Source organism: Ascaphus truei, chromosome 2, assembly GCF_040206685.1.
Source record: "Ascaphus truei isolate aAscTru1 chromosome 2, aAscTru1.hap1, whole genome shotgun sequence".
NCBI classification, from domain to species: domain Eukaryota; kingdom Metazoa; phylum Chordata; class Amphibia; order Anura; family Ascaphidae; genus Ascaphus; species Ascaphus truei.
In genome coordinates this window covers 351,579,804-351,603,169 of record NC_134484.1, presented here as the reverse complement: position 1 = coordinate 351,603,169, position 23,366 = coordinate 351,579,804, and the positions used below count along the sequence as shown (strand labels likewise).

At 41.1% G+C, this 23,366-nt stretch overlaps 1 protein-coding gene across 2 annotated transcripts in view; it reads right to left on the bottom strand.

Annotated features, from left to right (window-relative positions):
- CREB5 (cAMP responsive element binding protein 5) overlaps positions 1–23,366 on the bottom strand; it is a 370,960-nt gene that overhangs the window by 131,952 nt on the left and 215,642 nt on the right. Inside the window, exon 1 of one of the 2 annotated variants that reach the window (XM_075586851.1) lies at positions 10,930–11,043. The exons of the other annotated variant lie outside the window; for it this stretch is intronic. Coding sequence (XP_075442966.1) covers positions 10,930–10,940 — 11 coding nt within the window. The 5' untranslated portion in view covers positions 10,941–11,043. Of the gene's footprint in view, positions 1–10,929; positions 11,044–23,366 lie in introns of those variants that run through there. 2 annotated transcript variants of the gene reach the window in all.

Here is a 23,366-nt window from a genome sequence, read left to right as displayed (position 1 = left end):
ACAAAACGCTTACAACCCCAGTTCAGTTTATGTGCAGGAATATCATGCCACGAACTGAAGAAGTTAAATGGAAATGAACTCGATTTGAGACAGGCACACTTCCAGGTTCGACTTCCAATTGATTCCTGTAGGATCTGCTTTTTAAATGGTTACATCCAGAGTAGAAGCATGATACCTGATGTTTGTGAAGAATGTATTTTCGGTCAACCTTTGGAACACGCTCTCGTTCGTAAAACATTTGAACAAATTGCACTCTTCTGCCAGGATGAAAAGAGACTATGGAGGGGACGAGTTACAAAAAGCAGCAGAGTTTCTTACAAGGATAAAGGGTTTCATGATGGTGCCTGGCAGTCGAGATGGGCGAATCCACCGAAATCCGTTTCCGGGATTTACTCGCATTTCCGCCCCCCTCCCAAAATCTGTTTCATGGTGCAAAATCCGAACACAAATTTGATTGGTTTTAATCCGCGTGGATTCATCAAAAATCGCCACCTGTGGACGGATTTGTAGAATCCAATCTGTGGATTCTGGAATCCTTTGACGGATTCTGAATCCGAGGACTGGATTCTACAAATCCACCAACGGGTTGCCTAATCTGCGGAGTGTATTGGTAATAATAATAAAATAAAGATATAAATCATAAAAAATCTGCAAAACGCAAATCGCCCTTTTCTTGAGACTGATCCGCTGAAATCCACGGACCAAAGGAACTGAGTCGCTGCGGATATCCGCCAAACAAATTCGGCCATCTCTACCTGGCAGGGAGAAAATGTCATTGAATCACTTGATCTTCACCAGTTTTCAGCGGATAGAATTCCACCTCTGCAACAGACAAACGTTCTTTGCACAACAAAATCCCTCCAAGGAACTTCTTCTATTAAACAGCGAAAGATGTTTATGTCCGCATTAACTGCACTGGGACACATGAAAAAAGGACATTAAAAATACAGCGAACACGATTCAGACTGCAGAAAAATTGAAAATATATATATTTTCAAAAAAACATAAAACTTGATATATTTCTCATATTCATTTGAACTCTTTCAGCACAGAAAGAGCGGGATGTCTGACGTGCATCTTCTGAAAAAAAAACAACAGCTTCAGACAATACTAATAACAAAACATCACGATGTTGTAAGATTGAAGTCCAGTCCGGGGTCCTCCCTTTTCCATAGCATTTCTGGAAAGTTAAAAACTGTTTTTACATTAAATCAAGTGGAGGTATCTAGAGCTAAACCCAGCTCCCGGGACCTCCACTTTCACAGAAATCTTCTGGACAAGAATACCTTTCTGCCGAGGCCAACGTGGCTGCCTGGGTCAACCTCTCTCCAGCAGCCAATAGACAGCTAGGAAGTCTTCAGAGGAGGAAGCTGTGGGATTCTATTGGCGACCCTAATCCTATCTTGGATTTTCTTTTCACATTTTACATTGAAACACCGATATCGCTCTGGAGCTGCAAGTGCAATATATCTTCAGGAGAACCCTGGTTTAGGTATGATGAAACAAATCATAACCATATATGGGGATTGTTGCTGTTCTTAAAAAAACCCAGAATGCATTGGGATTAGAGTTAAAAAAGCAAAAACGGAATATATATATATATATATAATCTAAAAGATTAAGGTGTAGCCGTGTAAATGAGCTAATAAAACACCATAAGGATTACCTACTCAACAAAATGCATAATTGCTTTGCAGTGCTCCAGATAAGAGGTCAATATGACAGTTTTTGCTGAGTTTGTAAATTACAGCATCTGAGTCACAGGTAATCTATGAATTACTCTCCACATGTGGCGTTGGGCTTATAAATAAAGAGTTCCCTATCTAGGAGTTAAAGATGTGCAAACTTTTTGCCCAAGTTCGCAAACCATGCAAAGTGTTTCACAGCAAAAGAAAAAAAATGAAATAAGGTATTGAGGAGCAAGTGCACTTTTTTGTTTGCAAATTGATGAACTTTTAAAAAAGTTCAAATGAAAAACAGTAGCAAAGTGAATTTCTGCAAATTCACACATCGCTATTAAGAGTCCACACTATGAAGACCACAGCTCTCACTGCTTAAAAAGTATATCATGCCAGAAAACGTGGGTTTTATTTACTGTAGTACCATTAAGTAAACAGTAAACCTTGTAAACATCTGTAAATTGTCAGTTTGTTGGCCCCAAAAGGAACCCAAAGTACACAGGACTGCAATGTTTGCATTGAATTGAAAGACCTCACTGCGAATATACACTCGGTGGGATGTACATACAGTATGTCAGTGGCACCTTGTGGAAATCAGATTTCAGTGGGAACAAGACAATCATACATTATTGGGAGCTCTACCCATATTGTACCTGTCTATGTTTTTCTGTTTCACAATATTTGGGATTAAACCTGCTAGATATTGGGAATCAGAGCTTCTAAAGTTAAAATATAATGTGTTAGGCCGATAAAGAACTTTTCTGGCTATTCCATCGTTGCCTGATCTAATACCATATAATGCCAGTATTCTGCAAAGAAAAAAAGTGCAACTTGCAGGCTATTAAAAGAAAGACTAATAAAAAAAAACTCCCATCTTATTTGGATAGTACATTCTATTTAAAAATGTGGCACCCAAAAAGCTGAACATGTTTCTAGAAATGGATTTACCATTCTACAGCGATCATCTGAAAACTTTACAAGGAAGCAGTAAAGTGTAGCAGCCCGACTCAGAAGCATATTCTGCTCTATATAATAATAATAATAATAATAATAATAATACTGTAATAACTATTATATATAGCGCTTTTCTCACCAATGGAACTCAGTGCGCTTCCCAGTAACAGTATAGTGCGCGGTACGCAGCACACAGGATTGTTACAGACACAGTCCCTGACCAGATGAGCTTACAATCTATGTTTTTGGTGCCTGAGACACAAGGAGATAAAGTGACCCAAAGTCACAAGGAGCCGACACCGGGAATTGAACCAGGTTCCCCTGATTTACACTCAGTGCCGCTGTTTACAGTCAGCACTACTACTCACTAAGCCTATCCTTATATATAATGATAAATCATGACTGTAGCGCTTCAGATTAAAATGATTTTTTTTGTGTTTAACCTTTTTTGAAAATTAATATTCAATGCGGTGCTGTCCAAAAATGAAACAACAACGTAAGAGCGGTTGTTTCTCATCCTTGTTGTCGTCTTTTTTCTAGTGTTATATAGCAAATTAAAGTAGAACGGAGTGCTTCATAAAACAAGAATTCTGTATTTCTACTGAAACGTAATGACATGTCTATTATCTAGCCTTTGTTCTGTGTGCAGTTTTTAGACTGGGCAAACATAAACCCCAAAAGCCTCTTTTGTGTACTGTACAGTATACCCTCTTCAACGTGTTCAACTTTAATAACAAGGCGTTCTCTTGTTCTGCTATAAGAATAAACAATTTATTGAAAGGATAACATCATTGAAAACACAACAGATCTACATTTGAACCCCAGCTACTCATTAAAAAAAAACGTGGCTGATTTGTGTGCAAGCATTTAGAGTTTGCAAATAAAAATGTAGTAAAGAAGCAGAGGTAGAAAAATGGAATAGATTGTTTTTTTTTTAAAGCAGCCGGACCACCTGGTGGCAAAATTAACTAGTAGCCGTGATAAGAAATGAAGGCACTTTAAAAAAAAAACTAAAAAAATCCAGGTGTATTTTTAAATCATTTTTTTTCTTTTAATGTTTCCATGGTGGTTAAGTACTTTAGATGATCTTTATCTAATCTTTTTTTGGTGTGTAATCTTGTATCTACATGTAAATTGTCAATCACCGCTTTCCCCCTTTGTTATGCTTATAAAGTAATGATTACACCATCATAGGTCAAACGGCTGAAGTGGAGTAGCGTATGTGTCTTTGTTAAACAACACATTGCATATTGGACACAAAAATCACGTTCATTTTTCTCAGGACACAAATAACAGTGATTTCATCTTTCTGAAGCAGCCATGTACAATAAGTTGTTTAAACAGAGATGTATTGCTATTTGGGCCTGCTTCTATAAGCTCTGCCTCTCTATAATGCTCTTTGGTTACCATTCCATAACTTAAATAATCTACTCCTTTGTATGGGGGTATGCCATGGTATTGAACTTGTGCAGCGTAAAAAGCTTCAGTGGAGATGAGTCTCAATCTAATACCCTAAATACAAATATCATTCAATTAAGATTGTACCAACATAATAAGCATAAATACATATTTCCAAACATTGCTTTCACAGGCAAATATACACATGCTCTATATATGGTAGTGATGCACTGCTACCCAAAATAAGTAATCTATATGCTTCCAACAGCTGATACACAACAGCATCCATTTATACAAAAATATTAGAGGCATCCTTTTATAATTCCATGTTAGCTGTTACAGCCTGCCATAAACCCCTGTTCTTCTGCCCTGATATTGCTGCTAGAATTCTGCACTAAAAGAACAACGAGATGCCTAATGGAGAAGTGTTAGCCTGGCCTGTAGTGAGTTCAGAGACGCTGTAAGAAATGCCCTATTGTTTAGGTTGTAAGCAGAGCATAAAGAGAGTGGTGTATCAGTTAGAGACCTTATGAACACAAAATGGGCAAATTACCATGAAGCCTCACTGCATTAAAATAGATGATTCATAGAATACATGATAAGGTTATCATTCTTCTAACGCAGACCTTTTCTTAACCCACTCAGCACCTTTCAATATAGTAGGCTCTATTTAATGACGTTTTGCAGCTGCAAGTCTGGGGCAAAAATAGGGCAAAAGAACAGCATCAAATGTACTATATGAATCATTCTTGCATGAGTTGCCTTTCTGACAAATCTGGTGCTGTTTTCTACATGACTTGTGTAGCCTGGCGTCGGTGACATATCACCTGCTGTGCTTGTTGTATATACATTTGAAAAAAAATACAAAAGTACTTAATTTACTGGTTGGCGAGAACAGAAAAAATACTTTTTCCACTTAGATTTTAAACGCCTCCCATATCTGTTTTCATTTCTTTCCTGTATATTCCAACAGTTTGGGTTTGATATATACTTTTGCAGTCAGTTTTCCTGCTTTCATGCATGCTTGTTAAAAAGGATAACCCCCTCCAGAAACATTTAAGTGATTTAATATATATATATAGAGAGAGAGAGAGAGAGAGAGAGAGAGAGAGAGAGAGAGAGAGAGAGAGAGAGAGAGAGAGAGAGAGAGAGAGAGAGAGACTAAATAACTACCTAACGTCCACTCTATATTTATAATATGACTTCATTTAAAATTCACAGGTTGGAAATGAATCTTTACTTCAGCTTTTTAGACTATAAAATCACGTCAGTTTAGCACAGGCATTTTATAGTTCAAATACTGGAGTATCTTCATTATCAACTTTTTCTCTGGTGAAACAGTATAAAAACACCATCCTAAACATATGGTCACATGTAACAGAGTGTAAGTAGTTCATTAAATTTACTTTCAGCTTTATGGATTTTGCTACTGCTACTTCAACATACTTTGCTTTCTTAGGATAATTACCCAAATCATGTTTTAATATTAAAGTATAGCAACTCTAAAACCCAGGGCATATCAATAACAAAGACATAATCTGATTCAGGGTTTTCCCCCCCATTGAATGACTTATTGCTATATTGATACAATTACATCTGGCCCTTCAGCATACACTTTGCTGCTTTTTTGATCACTAAGTGAATGTAATGAACGCATTGTCAGCATACTTTCCCTGCTTCATTTCAGTACTGTACAGTATGTAATATCTGGGCCCAGTTGGCTACTTCACGAACCAGAAGGCCCGTAATATATTACCATACACTTTCCCTGCAGTGCTCTTTGGCAATGAATTAGATATAGCGTTAAAGGTATGTGGGAATAAAACAAGTGCGGTATACAGTATGTGTAATGTCATATTGTTGGAGCCTCAGAGACATAAGTATATCGAAATGAAAGACAACTCTTTTCAGGTGTTGAAATGGTATCATAATAATAATAATAATAATAATAATAATAATAATAATACACAGTGGTACTGACATAATGTTGTCCTTTTGGGATTAAAATGGCAGCTTTTAATTTATTTTTTCTTAATGGTCAAGTCACCTTATTTCCCAGCAGACTTGGGCACCCTAAATGACATTGTAAACTATTTGACTGTTGAACTGTGCCTGAAATGCGCCTGTCTGCTGTGCTTTACACACTGTCATTTCTATGCCAGTATGAATGACTATTATTGCATTGAAGACAACAGCAATGACTTTAACATCGGGCAGTGAAGGGGTTAATACACACCTGCGATTATGCAAACCCTTTAAAAGTGGCGCACATTAACTTCAAAAATAGCTGACGAGCAACACGGTCTCGATAAACAAGCTCAGTTTTTTTCTGCTTCTTCCAGATGACTGAAAACCCCAGTGCTAATGTACTATTATTACACGTGTCCTTTACAGATTCCATTTGGAACATGTGATAATAACGCTGCGGGAAGCTTTCCACCCCGTTTGAAAAAGTACCCAGTTACCTCCACAATCAACTCTCTGTGCATATTGTGTTTAACTTAATGATTTGCTTTTTACAGAGAAAGTGCACGAAAAAGACAATGAATGGACGTGCACATTTGTAATGATTGGTTACGTCAATGTGACTGCAAGTATATCGTTTTCAGGTCAATACATCTTTTTTTCCCCGTATTGCTGGTCACACTGTTGTGCTCATCAAATAAGTCGAACACTTTACATACAGATACTAATATTTTTTAATACAAACTTTTAAAAGTGGTTTATAAAAAAAGTCTAGAATGATTTATTTATTTATAAAAATGTTTTACCAGGAAGTAATACGAGTTACCTCTCGTTTTCAAGTATATCCTGGGCTCAGAGTTATAACAATACGTGGTGACATTAAATGAACAGGGTTATACATTATAATTAAGCAAAGCATTGCAAGAACAGCAGAGATTCATTGCATGTCCTCAAGTAATAAACAATGCCTACAAGTCACAGTGATATTATTTAGTAGAGCATAATAAGTAAGCAAGTAGACCTGTGTGATGATTAAAGTGCAGTCCCCGTGCTGTGGGGAAATACAGTACTGTATATTGTCATTACAATTAAGTCAAAGCCCTTATTTGCAAGTGTGACACCCAATCTACAACTTTTACAGCTGGTTTTAGAATCTATGCTTTTTTTTAAATGCAGGGCTACAAACCAGTCTTCAGAAACCCCAATACAGTATGCCTCAGAACATACTGTACAATGCACCCCTGCCCTATTCAATATTACATGCAGCAGCAGCAGTGCCAAACTTGCAGTGATTCCAGCTGAGGTACAGTATGAAGAGCAGTTTTCAGAAAATCATGATGGTAAAAAATCTTACTCACAAAAACATTTTGACATCAACTTCTCCAAAATAGGAAACTCACCAAAAGGTTTCAATGCAAAGTATACATAATAAAGATTTTAAAAAATGCATTGCATCTGAAAGCCACCGATTTAACTGGTATGCACTGAAAGGGGTTAACACAGAACCTGTAAAATATGCTAACCTAGAGATATATGAACATATAATCAAATTCACATTTTTACTTAATCTTGAATGCAAATAAACACACACACACTTCTATTTAAGGTATTCCTCTCCAGTAAATACTACAGTATTTACATGGCCTTGTGACAACACAGGATTGTTCCACTGAGTGTTCCGCCTCTGATTGGAAAGTGTTCTGCTTCAATGTAAACAGAAATTAGGTGTTGTGTGCATTTCTATTATGTGATTGAACTTGATACAGAGTGCATTTTACCCACTGCATGCACAAAAAAAACCACCATCACATTTTAGCCATAGTATATTACCCTGAAGTGTGCAGGAAGTATGAATATCTAACTTACATTTTACATAAATAACCAATAAACTAACTATTAACAAGAAACTGTAAGCATCACAATAAGGTTAAAAGTCCTTATAACTACTCCTTGCATAATTATAAACTATCATTGAAGTGTGATGGTGGGAAGAGTTTTGGAGTATTATACTTTTTTAGTCACAAATCAGGGTTAATCACTATTTTTTATTTATTTTCAAGTATACACCTCCACATTTTTTTTTTAAAGAAGAGGGAATAAATAGCTCTGCTTCAAGGTTAAATAGACTTAACATTTCTTTATATCAGGTAAAGCACTGGTACTCTTTTTTTTCTAAGGCACATCAACTACTGACTTCATTAGACTGCGAACATAGTGCATTGAAGTGCACTAGACACTGTACAATGATACACCGTATATTCTTGTTTATCACTGCTAATCTACTCTCCACCAGTTATGTTCATGTCAGGACAACAAGGCGTCTCACAGATGAGCTTCTAGGAATTTAGCTGCTGCTTGCAGAAATAGTTTTTTTTTTTTTACTGGATTAATAAAACTGCACAGCCTTGTCCTGATATGTTGTTAGTCAAGGTGCAATCTGTTTGAATGACACTCACACAGTGTTTTCTTCAGCTCAAGCTGTAGAAGAGTACAGCAGAAAACCTGATCAGCAGGGAAGTGACAACACATACAGTGGTTGAGTCCTCCTGCCAGTAGTAACAGGTTCTGTATAGGATTGTTGGAGTTTAACCATTTCAGTTCTAAAGAGGTTAAGAAACCAAACGTTCTCCTTAGTACAAAGTGAATGTCCCACAGCGTATACAATGAAATCATATATACTTTAGTCTACACAATTCAAACACAATTCACTCAATTGAGACAGCGACTGCCTGATTGTGAATTACAAATGGAGAATCGGTATGCATTAAATAAGCACAGATTTCACACCATGTCCAAGTAAGATATAAAGTGCTATGTCATACAGTTGTTCCTATTATTCAGGGCTTTCATAGTTTAGTGCCACAGAAAACTTTCTACCCGTTCTGTGGATGTTGTATACACATCCGAGAATGAGGACACAGAGAGTGGTCTGAACGAGCAGAACTCTGACATCCCATTGTCAGCCAGTGTCAGATACTTGCAGCAGTTCTGCCTCCCCTCTGCCTCCCCTCTGCCTCCCTCTGCTTGAGTTACTCTGCCTCCCCTCTGCCTGAGTTACTCTGCCTCCCCTCTGCCTGAGTTACTCTGCCTCCCCTCTGCCTCCCCTCTGCCTGAGTTACTCTGCCTCCCCTCTGCCTCCCCTCTGCCTGAGTTACTCTGCCTCCCCTCTGCCTGAGTTACTCTGCCTCCCCTCTGCCTGAGTTACTCTGCCTCCCCACTGCCTGAGTTACTCTGCTCCCCTCTGCCTGAGTTACTCTGCTCCCCTCTGGCTGAGTTACTCTGCTCCCCTCTGCCTGAGTTACTCTGCCTCCCCTCTGCCTGAGTTACTCTGCCTCCCCACTGCCTGAGTTACTCTGCTCCCCTCTGCCTGAGTTACTCTGCTCCCCTCTGGCTGAGTTACTCTGCTCCCCTCTGCCTGAGTTACTCTGTGGATGTTGTATACACATCCGAGAATGAGGACACAGAGAGTGGTCTGAACGAGCAGAACTCTGACATCCCATTGTCAGCCAGTGTCAGATACTTGCAGCAGTTCTGCCTCCCCTCTGCCTCCCCTCTGCCTCCCTCTGCTTGAGTTACTCTGCCTCCCCTCTGCCTGAGTTACTCTGCCTCCCCTCTGCCTGAGTTACTCTGCCTCCCCTCTGCCTCCCCTCTGCCTGAGTTACTCTGCCTCCCCTCTGCCTCCCCTCTGCCTGAGTTACTCTGCCTCCCCTCTGCCTGAGTTACTCTGCCTCCCCTCTGCCTGAGTTACTCTGCCTCCCCACTGCCTGAGTTACTCTGCTCCCCTCTGCCTGAGTTACTCTGCTCCCCTCTGGCTGAGTTACTCTGCTCCCCTCTGCCTGAGTTACTCTGCTCCCCTCTGCCTGAGTTACTCTGCTCCCCTCTGCCTGAGTTACTCTGCTCCCCTCTGCCTGAGTTACTCTGCTCCCCTCTGCCTGAGTTACTCTGCACCCCTCTGCCTGAGTTACTCTGCTCCCCTCTGCCTGAGTTACTCTGCTCCCCTCTGCCTGAGTTACTCTGCACCCCTCTGGCTGAGTTACTCTGCTCCCCTCTGGCTGAGTTACTCTGCCTCCCCTCTGCCTGAGTTACTCTGCTCCCCTCTGGCTGAGTTACTCTGCCTCCCCTCTGCCTGAGTTACTCTGCTCCCCTATGGCTGAGTTACTCTGCTCCCCTCTGCCTGAGTTACTCTGCCTCCCCTCTGCCTGAGTTACCTCTCAAAGGCTTTTTTTTCTCCTAATGAAAAGGAGCGGCGATTTAAATCTCCGGCAGAAAGCCACTAAACCCCGGCTTCAGGATCCTTTTCCAATTAACCAGTTACACTTTCACCTTCTCCCCTCCTTTGTGATGGGATAAGGTGCCCAATTTTGAGAGCATTTCATACTCCGAATCCTCGCAGCAAAACGTTTGCAGCTGTGAAAATATCCCCTTCTCTGCCTCCCACCCCCCAACCCACAATATAACGTGGCTTTTACCGATAACAGATACAAGAAGGCGCCTGTGAATAATTAGTGATCGCGGGCTAAAGCCAGTTCCAGTTCCTGATATTGATAATAAACTTAAGCCCCCACGAGAGCAGGTAACTGCTTTGCATCCCTGACCCCTCCAGCTCTCACATTACTTAACTGCCCTGCAGCGCCAGCATTACATCACCAACAAACCATTGGCCCCTTCTCATTAACCCTCTGCCTACTCATCTCTGACCAGGAATGTGCACTGTGCTCCTCACTCACTGCACTGCCTCCTCCTAACCAGCCACCTCTGTTCAACAACAGTGCACAAACTCCTGGCAAAGTCATGTACATAGTTATTTATATGCCATCCAGTGCTAGTAAAATGAAACAAATGTATTACAATCTTAATATACACATATAATTAAAAAAGGGTAAAACAATTTTTTTTTTTTTTTTAAGTTTAGAATAGGAAAGGAGAAACAAACCTCATGGACATCACTGATTCTGTATTCCCTGCTGAGGCGCAGAACACGAGAGCCCTGGAATGAGTGTATGTAGAACTAGAGCCAAAGCTTAACTAGCCTGGGTGAGTCATATCCTTCCCATTTGATTCCACTCCAGATGGTGATGTAATGCTCTGGCCCTCTCTCTCTCTCTCCCTCTCTCTCTCTCTCTCTCCCTCTCTCTGTGCACACCACCCCTCCTTCTCATTTTTAGCTCAGTGCTGGTGAAGTCACCATTTCATTCTGGCAGAGCTACAGCGTAAAACTTCAATGGAACCAAAACAGCCCCAGGCGAAGTTCCAGACTTGGTGGTGCAATTGCCATTGGAAACGGGATAAACACAGAGAGAAACAGTGCCACCTCAAAACAGCCGAACAGCTGTCAGCAACATCACAGTGAACGCTCAGGATTGTCAATGGTTTGCTGATAGAGAAGTGCATCCCCCATGGTCAAATTAACCCCATCCCTCCCGTGGGCTCACTGCAAAGTGTACTCATTCTACTACCTACCTACTGAACCTTCAAATGAAATAAGACTTGGAAGAAAATATGTAGGGAAGGGGTAACATGTAAGGGACACACAAGCATTGCTCACTAGTGGCTAAAAATGCAAGGTGCAGTCCCACTTAACAGCTGATGTAAGAACTGTAATAGTGTAAAAGAACTCAGACATGTACTGGGGCAATATACCTTTCAGAATGTAACATCTGTTTAATGGAGCAATACGCATTTTCTTCCTCAGAAAGTCACCAGAAATTAAAGTGGTTGTAAAAAGATTTAATAATCTTTGATTTATTTATTTATTTATATTCTGTTGTATTTCTTCATACAGTAGCAATAATCTAATGCGTATTTAATCGAGAGACAGTTACTTTCTGTAAAAGGAAATCAGACCCATTTGTTACACTCCTGGGTAGCCTGGTGGTGGTGATCAGGAGGAGCATATGGGGACAATCACTAGCCACTGGGCTACCGGGTACTGGCACAGCCCAAGAGCAGCGCTGGTCATTAGAAGGCTGGCAATACCGAGGGCAAAGAGGCAAGGAGGGCCATGCGTGGAAGGCGTCCGTTCAGGGCGCTACATACTGGACACTCATAATGGATACTCCCCTAGTTTTTAGAGGTCAACGCTTCCATGGCCATACCTGGAAAGTTTAACAAATACAAGTTGATATCTCCGGAGCACCAGAACTTAAAACGTGGATAACAACGTTTTTATTAACAATATATGTTTTTTTTTTAATAGGTTACACATTTATTTTGGTTGAGCTTTACATTTTGTCCTATCTCTACATAGCACAATATATAGCACTAAATGTAAGATACTGTATATATACAGTACTGCTTTTGTTTTTGGAATGGATTAGGGGATAGTAACCGATATAGGAATATAACCCAGTGATAATATGAATACTACATTGGATAAGAAAAATGCAACTCTAAAACCCAAGAACAATGTACCTCTAAATTCATAAACATGTATGCAAAAAGAATGTGGGGAGCGCTAATAAAGATTTAACCCAGTGGAACTATTAATAAGTACAAATTAAAGTGCAACCTTATGTGCAACAATTTGACACAATAGTGCAAATATTGTGATTTTAAATGGTGACAAAATAAACCATAATACTGCTATAGGGCAGTGGTCTCCAAACTTTTCGGTACGAGGGACACATCGTATATTCTACACATTTTCGCGGGCCAAAGAAAAAAATATTTATAATTTTTATAAATGAATGTATACGTTTTATTTGCATCTTTTTGGGGGGTAATCAGCATGATATGATTCAGAACAAGAGCGAAATGTGACAATTACAAAGAAAGGATGCCGTGGTAACACTGGGAAATGATATATAATGAGCAAAAATATAGATATTTCAAGTTGCTGCGGGCTGGATAAAATCTTCTGGGGGGCCTGATGTGGCCCCTGGCCGTAGTTTGGAGACCCCTGCTATTGGGGATAGTACCTAACTGAAGGAAAGCATTGTAGCAATTTCCAGGTTGCAATAATAAGGGCTGCGTGATAGGAGAGATTATAGATAACTTAGAATTACTTTCTGATACTGAACATTTTAGGACCCCAAATAAAATTGTCATTTTTTCTCTCTAAGGAATAGTGGTGTATATGATCTTGATGAAAAGGAAAGGCAACCAGTAAAAGAAAATAATAATATTAATAATTTAGCTGCATGGTGTACACTCGTTCTGCATTTGTACAATTCCAAATAATGTCAAATGAAGGCATTCTACGTCATGAATGCGCACACCTTACAAATCTGGCTATTACTACACACATTACATCCATTCACCACTAGAGGCGATGTTACAACAATGACAATGAGGTGCTGTTCTGAATACGTATAGAAAAAGAGACATTGGAGCACTCACATTAAAGCAGAAGAATAGGCTGCATTTTGTTTTAAATTATTACTATTGGCCAATGTCACCGGGACATTTAAACATCACATGGATATCGGCACTGCTATAGAGGCATCTCTATAAGCCGGGGGTCTCCTGAGTTGAAATTAACAAGTTCAGCTCAGCGACCCCCCAGATTCAAACCTGTAATTACTGCTGCTTTAAATGAGAAATCCAAGTGGGCAAATGTATTTAGCAAATTTTTATTTATTTTTTAACATGGGATTGAAGCAGGGGTTATCTGGAGCTGAGCCCCATTAATTTCAGCTCCGGATACCCCCTGCTTACAGAGATACTTAGCTCTGAAGGTGGTGATGTTACCTCTCTGCTTTTTACAGATCTCACCTCATGTGGGCCAATAGGAAGACGCACCGAATGATGTCATAGCTTCATTGTGCGCCCTTAGTGTGCGCGAGCTTTGAAACTCTGCCATTACGTGATCCATGCTAGCCGAGCGATGCGGATACCGGCACCTCCTTGGGAGGCAAGTATCTCCGGAAGCAAGGGATCCTCGGAGCTGATATGAGTGGGGTTCAGCTCCAGAGACCCCCTGCTTCAAATCTACATTTATAAAATTGCTAAAAAAAAATTGCTGGTTTGAATCATCTCATTAACAGCTGTGTATGGTCTAAAGAAAGGACTTGATAGTCCTGAAACGTTACTATATGTATATACCTGCTCTGATGCCTTAATGCAGCAGAAGTTAATTTAACTCAACCAAAGTCTCCTGTGTGCCTCCCCTATTACTAGTACTGTCTCAGAGTTTCATTGGTGGCTTGGTGCAAAATGACAGTAGTGGGATTTCTGCAAACTATTGCACTAGACATTACATAGTTACATAGTTACATAGTTACATAGTTACATAGTAGATGAGGTTGAAAAAAGACTTCCGTCCATCAAGTTCAGCCTATGCTAAATTTAGACAACAGATACTTTATCCTATATCTATACTTACTTATTGATCCAGAGGAAGGCAAACAAAAAACCCCATTAAGGGGAAAAATTAATTCCTTCCTGACTCCAAGAATTGGCAATCGGGTTAATCCCTGGATCAACATCCTTCCCATGTATACTTATTTGGTATATCCCTGTACACCTTTCCCATCTAAAAAGATGTCCAACCTTTTTTTGAACAAATCTATTGTATCTGCCATCACAGTCTCCATGGGTAATGAATTCCACATTTTAACTGCCCTTACTGTAAAGAACCCTTTCCTTTGTTGCTGGTGAAATTTTCTTTCCTCCAACCTTAAGGGATGGCCTGAGTCCTTTGTACTGCCCGTGGGATGAATAGTTCTTTTGAAAGCTCCTTGTATTGTCCCTGAATATATTTGTATATAGTTATTATATCCCCTCTTAGACGCCTCTTTTCTAATGTAAATAAATCTAATTTAGCTAGCCTCTCCTCATAAGTTAGATTGTCCATCCCCTTTATTAATTTGGTGGCTCTTCTCTGCACTCTCTCTAGTTCCATAATGTCTTTTCTTAGGATTGGTGCCCAAAATTGTACTCCATATTCAAGGTGTGGTCTTACTAATGCTTTGTAAAGGGTCATAATTATGTTTACTTCCCTTCCATCCATTGCCCGTTTGATGCAAGATAAGATATTGTTTGCCTTTGCAGCTACTGCATGACATTGGGCACTATTGCTAAGCCTGCTGTCTACAAGCACTCCTAAATCCTTCTCCATCAAGGATTCCCCCAATATATCTCCATTTAATTTGTAAGTCGCCTTTTTATTCTTGTAACCCAAATGCATAACCTTACATTTATCTGTATTAAACCTCATCTGCCATTTACCTGCCCACGTTTCCAGTCTCTCCAAGTCCTTCTGAAGAGAAATTACATCCTGCTCTGATTCTACTACCTTACACAATTTAGTATCATCAGCAAAGATGGAGACTTTGCTCTCGATCCCAACCTCAAGGTCATTAATAAACAAGTTAAAAAGCAGGGGTCCCAGTACCGATCCCTGAGGTACTCCACTCACGACTTTAGCCCAACCTGAAAAAGTTCCATTTATGACAACCCTCTGTTGTCTGTCCTATAACCAGTTTTCAATCCAGGTGCATATATTATTACTGAGTCCAACTTTCTTTATTTTGTACACCAACCTCTTGTGTGAAACCGTATCAAAAGCCTTTGCAAAATCTAAGTAGACCACATCAACGGCATTACCCTGGTCTAGATTCCTACTTACCTCCTCAAAGAAACAAATTAGGTTAGTTTGGCAAGATCTATCCTTCATAAATCCATGCTGACTATTACTAATAATTTTATTTTCCATTAGGTATTCCTGAATATTATTCCGTATTAAACCTTCAAGTAGTTTCCCTACTATTGAAGTCAGGCTTACAGGTCTGTAATTTCCTGGTTGCACATCTAAAATTCTAATCATGTCAATGTTATATTTTATTTGATACAGTGCTGCCTGTTTTTTGTGTTAGTATTTGCATTAAATAGGGGCCATAGCATTATAGATTAATGATCAATGAAGGATCAGTGATTTTACATTTTATTCCCCCCCCCCTTTAATATGGGCATCAATACAATCCCCACAATAAGTAACTAAGTTACTAAGTTGCCGATCAATCCGTTCTCCTGTGATCGATCTGCGAAGATTCGGCTCGGGGGTTCACTAAATGGCTGTCAGTGAAGCAGCAGATGACCAAAGATGCAAAGTTCTGTGTGGAAGATCATGTGACCAGGCAGTCACTAGATACAATTGGTGTACTGCTAGAGAGAGGGCAGGGCTCAAAAAGGGGTGTGCCAGAGCCTGTTTCAGGAGGGAATGTAACTTTGTAAATGGTTGCTATAGAAACAAAAAATGCTTGTTACATTAGAATATATAGAAAATGTCATCCCGTTGGAAGCAAGTAAAATGTCTAGCTAAACAACCATAGTTTCAAAGGATACGAGAGGTTTTTTATGAAGAAGCTGTAATATAATACAGGATCCAGTCAATACATTAATAAAATATATGATATTGTTTGCTAAAATGCCATCAAAAAGTAGGCATAATATACTGTAGTGTATAGGCGGCGCACATTCTTTAGTAATTAAATTTCTGTCAAGATTTGCTAGTTTCCCGGAGATCTTAGTCCCTCCCACCTCTACCAGTTGAGTTACATACTCAAAGGTGTAAATAGTGAATATATTTAAGCACAGTACAGATTTCCCACTTTACTTTTTTCCAGATCCACGCTAAAGCATATTTCTTCATGGATTTCCTTACTGTATGTACATATTTCTTCCATTTTAACATTTTCTAAAATAAGCATACAAACAAGTAAACAAGGATTGTGCTTCTCATTGTGTTTCTTTTTTTTTTTTAACCAGATAAGTTATGGGGAGTAAAAAAGTCACAACAACTCACCATTGCACAGTGTACAGCAAATAAAAATACAAGCAAACAGTTGCATGTCATTACCCAGAATCCCCGGCTGCAGAGGAAGCACTGTATGCTGGGAGATAATGATGAAAGGCAGTGTCAATGTTTGCAGACACCCCCCAACCCCCATTTCGATCACATACTTCAGTGAGGAATTCTATAGTCGTTTTATGATTAGTGATTTTCTAAACACTTTATGTTCTATAATTAAGCCCCGATTTCAACGGAGAATTGAAAATAAAATGGAAATTGGGATGAGACTGCCATATCTGGACTCTCGTTCATGTATTACTCAAGCAAGACCTTACGGTGGCGATAATGTGGAATTCAATCCCATTATCTTTTTGACGGTCTTATTTTTAACAGCCTGCGAGAAAACACATTTATTCCAAAATATATCATTGTCCAGTTTTCAGATGTCATGCAAAACATTGATAAATCTCCATCCTCTGGGAGCGTATTGATGTGATTAAAAGTAATCTTTTTATGGGACCAGGCTCCAGCATAGTGACAAGGCTATAAAAAATCTGGGATGAATGACCTTAGCCTGTTTGCCATCAAAATATATATATATATTTGTCTTTCTGAGATGGCACATTTTAATTGAGGTAAGAGATTAGAAAACAAAACGATGTCCATCCTGCTATCCTGACATTAGTTTTATGGTCAGGTGTTGCCCCCACTGCTCAGCACATTTAATGGAATCAAATGCGACACTTGTAATGTAAAACCAGAGAGATGCGGAGGGTAGAGGTGATTGGACATAATTATCATTGGCGCCACTGCAGACAGTGGTTGGAAAGACATATATAGCTGTGATGAAGTTTAGTCCGGTGTCACTGACCTGCATGAGGCAAGTATGTCTGCGCACAAAACGACTTCTACATTGGGGGGAAAGTGTCAATGATGAGTTTGTCTTCCTTGGCCTACTAGATATCATTATTTAACCCTTTCATGCCTGAATGCACTGGAAGACATGGCACAGCACGGTAGGAGTTAAAACAGACTCTGCCTTTTAATAAATAATTTATCCCCCAACACTGATGTGCTTGTTGCACGTATAATCGTTTATTAATAAGTGCCTTTTACTTGTGATGATAAGTGATACGAAGTGCCAGTGCTTTCTAGTGGACAAACCTGCGGTTCCACCATCTAGTGAAGAAATAGAGGATTTATGTTATGAATCCTCACTCCCTTTTTGCATTCAAAGACATAAGTAGCGTATAAATCTTTCTAGAATATGCTCAGAGCGCAGAGTAGCTTTTCCTCAATGTTAAGTGCAGATATAGTCGGACTTACCGTCCCCACAAGACGCAAAATGTGGGCAGTTGAATGAATAACCCTGCTTGGGTAATATGTGCGGTTCCATAAGACACCTTTATTCAGGGAAGTACCTTACAGCCCATGTACTTGAAAGGGCTATAACTAGGGGCCATATTTGCTAAGCCGCTTATAGACGCCTTGTGGAATAGCATTGCTTAATAAATATGGCATTTTACATTTATACTTTCGATACATGCTGGAGCTATGTACCACAGGAGAGGAAACATGTTATTACCATCACCCATTTAAAGCAGTAGTCTGCTTTTTATTACTTATTTGTCTTACTTACCTGAACCGAGGAGTTTCCTGGTCCCCCGACCCCCAGGAACCCCTTAGTTCCAGAGCAACTAAGGGTTTTGTGGACACAAAATGGATGGGGAGTCGGAGCTCAATCCAGCCACCAGTAGAAAGCTGAAACGTCCCATGGTGACCCATGGTCAAATTGGTGGTTTGTTTCTTAAAAGACATACCCTTTAAATCCCTTTTTAGTGGCAAACATGGGGGTCCTGGAGATTGCGGGACCATGGATCAGTTCTGAGGGACCCCCCAAGTTCAAATACGTTTTAAAAAAAAATGGGACGGGGGCCTTTGCAGGATTTAAGGCACCTATTCAATATTCAGTAAAGTTACTTCTCAGTGCCGGTGAAGAGTTAAGCTCTGTTCAAATGAATGGGATATCTTCAAAGCATATTGAATATGGTCCTGAGGTACAACATTTCACAAAGATCAAACTGCCTCAGTTAAACGCAGGACCTTAGCTCTGGTATCCCTATGCAACACAACCTGTGTAGAAGCCTTAGTGAGGGTAACATCAAGATAACCATATGTCCAAAAAACAGATCTAACCTAGTATTATTACTCTTATCTTCTTTGCTGTCAAAGAGGGATGGAAACTGGCAAGAAAAGGGTTAACCTAGTCTCACAGGGCTGCACCAGTCTGGAATGGGCTCTAAATAATACAGGTGTCAATGCTGTCAGGATGTTTCATTGTTACCTGAGCTTTCCTACCGGCCCCGCTTCAATTTATCAGGCATATAAATCAACATTGCCATGTTGCTGAATTATACAATAAAGACAAAAACTTGACTCCTTAGTTGTGATTATTAGAGGTAATTTATGAAGCCATTATTCCGCTGGTAGAAAGCCACCTTCTTAAGGATTCCAAATGTTAACTTCATCAAATACAACAGCAGAGCCAGTCTTTGCCTTTCTTGTTAGTCAAGTCACTGAAGGGAGCAAGATCCGTGTGAGATTTGGAGTGAGATTCTGTACATACAGTAGTGTATGAGGGGCGAACCTTCAAAAAATAGCATTTGATAGTATGGGGTGCGCAAACTGGGGGGGGGGCACGGCAGGTGCGGAGGCCCCGCGCTCATCCCTAAGGTATTTAAATTAAATCTCGCGTAAGGCCTCTGCAACTTCCCTTACCTTCGGCGAAGCATCGCCATGGCAACACAGCGTCAAATGACGCTGCGGGGTTGAATCATTTGACGCTGTAGACAAGGTAAGGAGGGGGGCGCGAGCAGGGGGGGAGAGCAGGCAGGGGGGAAAAGTTTGCGCACCCCTGTGATAGTAGATACGAAGAACCGCTTGACCCTAGTCTGACCAATTTTGAAAGCCTCTCTTTACATGGATAACCTTCCACCCTGCTATCCCCACCTCGTCTTTCCAAGTAAAACAAAAGAGCAGGTCAAAAACCCATTTAACCTTTCTGATAGAGTTCTGGTAGCAATCACAAGGTGGTGACTGCACTTCCCTCCCTAAAGGTGGCACGCTCCATCGGAGCAGTGAACGCGATCAGCCCCTGGAAAGTGAGCAGGAATAGCAGGACGTACCCGGGACAGCACGAGGCTCCCTGGTGTGCAGGTGCCTCATAAGAGAAGCGGAAAGGTTAAAGGTTTCAGGCATCTTTAACCCATCATTGTAAAACGTGTTCCGGCACATTTAGCACTAAAGGGTTTAAGTAATGCATTTGTTGTTGTTTTTTTTTTTTTTCCTACAGGAAACACACTTTTCCCATTTACCTTCCTGTCACCAGTTGGTGATAAGCAATATCCTGCATTTAAGGAACATTGAGTCAAATAAAAGGTCTGTTTTGTCTACACTTTCTCTGACCAACTCGGCCCATTATGAAGCGACATATAAAGAATTGTACCAGGTTTCCAGATATACCCTCCACAAAGCCTTGCAGTACAGCTGCGCCTCTAGTAAGACACGAAAGCTGAGAAAAGCTGAGAAACGATCATTTTTTTTTTCACTTCCCAAGGATGGTGGGGGCAGAGCAGCTGTTTGGTGTAACTTAAACTCCAAGTTCAAAGCTCCGTCTGAATACTCAAATCCCAAGGAGACAGAGGTGTCACAGGGATCTGAGGCCACTGATTCAAAGTGCAGCCAGATTATCGCTGGACAACATTGAGAATGTGAGTGCCTATGCAACAGCTGATAATCCCCTCTGCTTTGTGAATGTCATTTAACAGAGCTGCAATAACATTTTTGTATCTCAGTTACAGATGTAGCCTGTGACATTGTTCTCCTAGCAAACGCAACATGTCCCACTAGCGTCTAGGACAATTAGCCGTGGCCGTTTAGCCATTTGGCTGCCAGTACAGTTTGCCGCCTCCGCAGGTAATGTATCCCACAACCCCTAACACTATAAACCCTAATCTTAACACCGTTCACTCAACACCTTAACTCTTTAACCTAAAAACCTTAATCCCTGACCACAAAAACCCTAAACCTAACCCATTTCCCTTAAAACCTTAACACCTTATCCTAGTCTCAACATCTACTGTCGAAACTGCCGTGGCTAAAAGGCCGCGGTCAACTGTCCCTTTCCGCCCCAGTACATGTTAGGGTATCACATAGTGTTCTTAGTATCCATTGGCAATGTGGGAGCAGAATATCACAGTATATTCCAACATACAGTATCAGAACAGTGAGAACAATGACGCTCTAGGTGGTTAGAAGAGTAAAGTACTGCTGTGTAGTTATGCATCATTTGGAGTCTACTCATTTCACTTCTCCATTCAGTGGTCTCCTAAAAGTCAATAAAGTATCACTGTTTAAAATCAGGACATTCCCAATGTCTGAGGCCCTGAGATGTAGTTGTTTTTAAGCCTACATGACCTGCGGGTCTAATGGTCCACGACCGCCCCTGTCTTTCTTGAACAATTTCTATGTATTTTAAACAGCTGTGTTATCAGATTTGGGTCAGTCTTTGCCCCTCCAGTAGAGAAAGGCTTACAATTCATTGGCATAGAAGGGTTTAAACGGCCTCCTTTGTGGGCAACAAAGCAAAAAATCTACTGTACAGCGACCATACCACAGGTCTTCTGGGGCTGGTCAGGTAGAGTTAAGAAAGATAAGCGAGGGAGAGGGGTGGAGGGGGTGGGGTGGGGAAACAACACAAACTGCTTTCAATTTAACTTTTGTGATCCAGGAACCCCCAAATCCACTATATCTGGATGTTTGGACCACAGAAGTTACAGCACGGGCTGTAGTAACAGTGTGAAATACTGCCTCCGTGCTTAATAAGAGGAGATCATTTTAATCATGATAGAGATGTGCAAAATCGACTTTTTAAAAAAATGTTTTACCCAAATTCCAATACTAGCGGGACGTTTCACTGAACTTTAAGCGGCTAAAAATGCCTCAGAAATCACACATTTCCACCATGAAATTGCTGTTTTGCCAACAAATTGCAGCTCAGTCACAGTTTGAGAGACGATTCCCCGAGAATTTCAATGTTGCTTAATGTGAACACTCCCAAGCAGACCTGCAAATAGGGAGAGTAGGCATATTTGTAGTAAAGTACCCATAGACTTATATACTTCCACAAACATACAATTCTTTATACAACATATGGAGAGAAACATCTGAGATGAGTTTTAGGTTAGGGGGTTGTTTTAGGGGTTTTAGTGTTATGGTAGGGTGTTTACTTTAGGGGTTTAGTTAGGGTAGAAGTAGGGGCATAGCATAGCCCGGGCAAAGCCAGGGGGGCCTGCGCTCTTGGGGGGCCTGCTCTCCCCCCCTGTCATTGGCCCATCTGTCTCTCTTCACATAGATATTAAACTATATCTGGTAGAGGAATCAGCACTTGTTACACAGGCAGAGCAGGACGTCCGGGGAGAAGCGAGCTCTAGCGGTCTGACCCGGAAAGTCTTCCTTTCTTCTGGTGTCTGCTGCTAGAACGCGCTCCTCACTTTGTGCTGTCCTTCTCTGCCTGTGTAACAAGTGCCGATTCCTCTACCGCTTACCTTCTGTTTAACGCCAGGGGCCCGCCGCCCATACCATCTCCCCCCGTCTGTCTCTACTACAGGTAAGCATGGAGGAGGAGATCTGATGATGAGAGGGAGAGCTGATGATGATGAGAGCTGATGATAATGAGGGGGAGATCTGATGATTATGATGAGGGGGAAAGCTGATGGTGATGAGATCTGATGATGATGATAAGGGGAAGAGATGATGATGATGATGATGATGATGATGATGATGATGATGATGATGATGATGATGATGATGATGATGATGATGATGATGATGATGGGGAGATCTGATGATGAGGGGGAGATCTGATGATCAGGGGGTGATCTGGTGATGAGGGGATGATCTGGTGATGAGGGGATGAGCTGATAGTGATGAGGGGGATAGCTGATGATGATGAGGGGGAGAGATGATGATGATGAGTGGGAGAGCTGAAGAGGAGGAGAAGGAGAGAAATGAGGAGGAAGAGGGGGAGAGATGGGGAGAGATGGGGAGGAGGAGGGGGAGAGATGAGGAGGAATGGGAGAGATGAAGAGGAGCGGTTGAGATGAGGAGGAGGGGGAGAGATGAGGAGGAATGGTAGAGATGAGGAGTGGTTGAGATGAGGAGGAGGAGGGGTTGAGATGATGAGGGGGAGGGGAAGAGATAATGAGGATGAGGGGGAGGAGGGGGAGAGAGGAGGGGGAGATGATGATGAGGAGGAGGGGGAAGAGGAGGGGGAGAGATGATGAGGAGAAGGAGGAGGGAGAGAGATGAGGAGGAGGGGGAGAGATGATGATTATGGGGGAGAGATGATGAGGAGGAGGAGGGGGAGGGATGATGAGGAGGAAAGATGGGGAGAGATGAGGAGGGATGATGAGAGAGAGGATCAGAGAGAGGGTGAAAAAAATTGCTCAGTATTAATATAAATGGGGCCCTGAAAATGTTTTCCCCGGGGGCCCGCGTGTGTCTAGCTATGCCACTGGGTAGGGGGTTAAAGTTAGGGGCTTTAGCTGTTAGAGTAAGGGGTTAACTTTAGGGGTTTT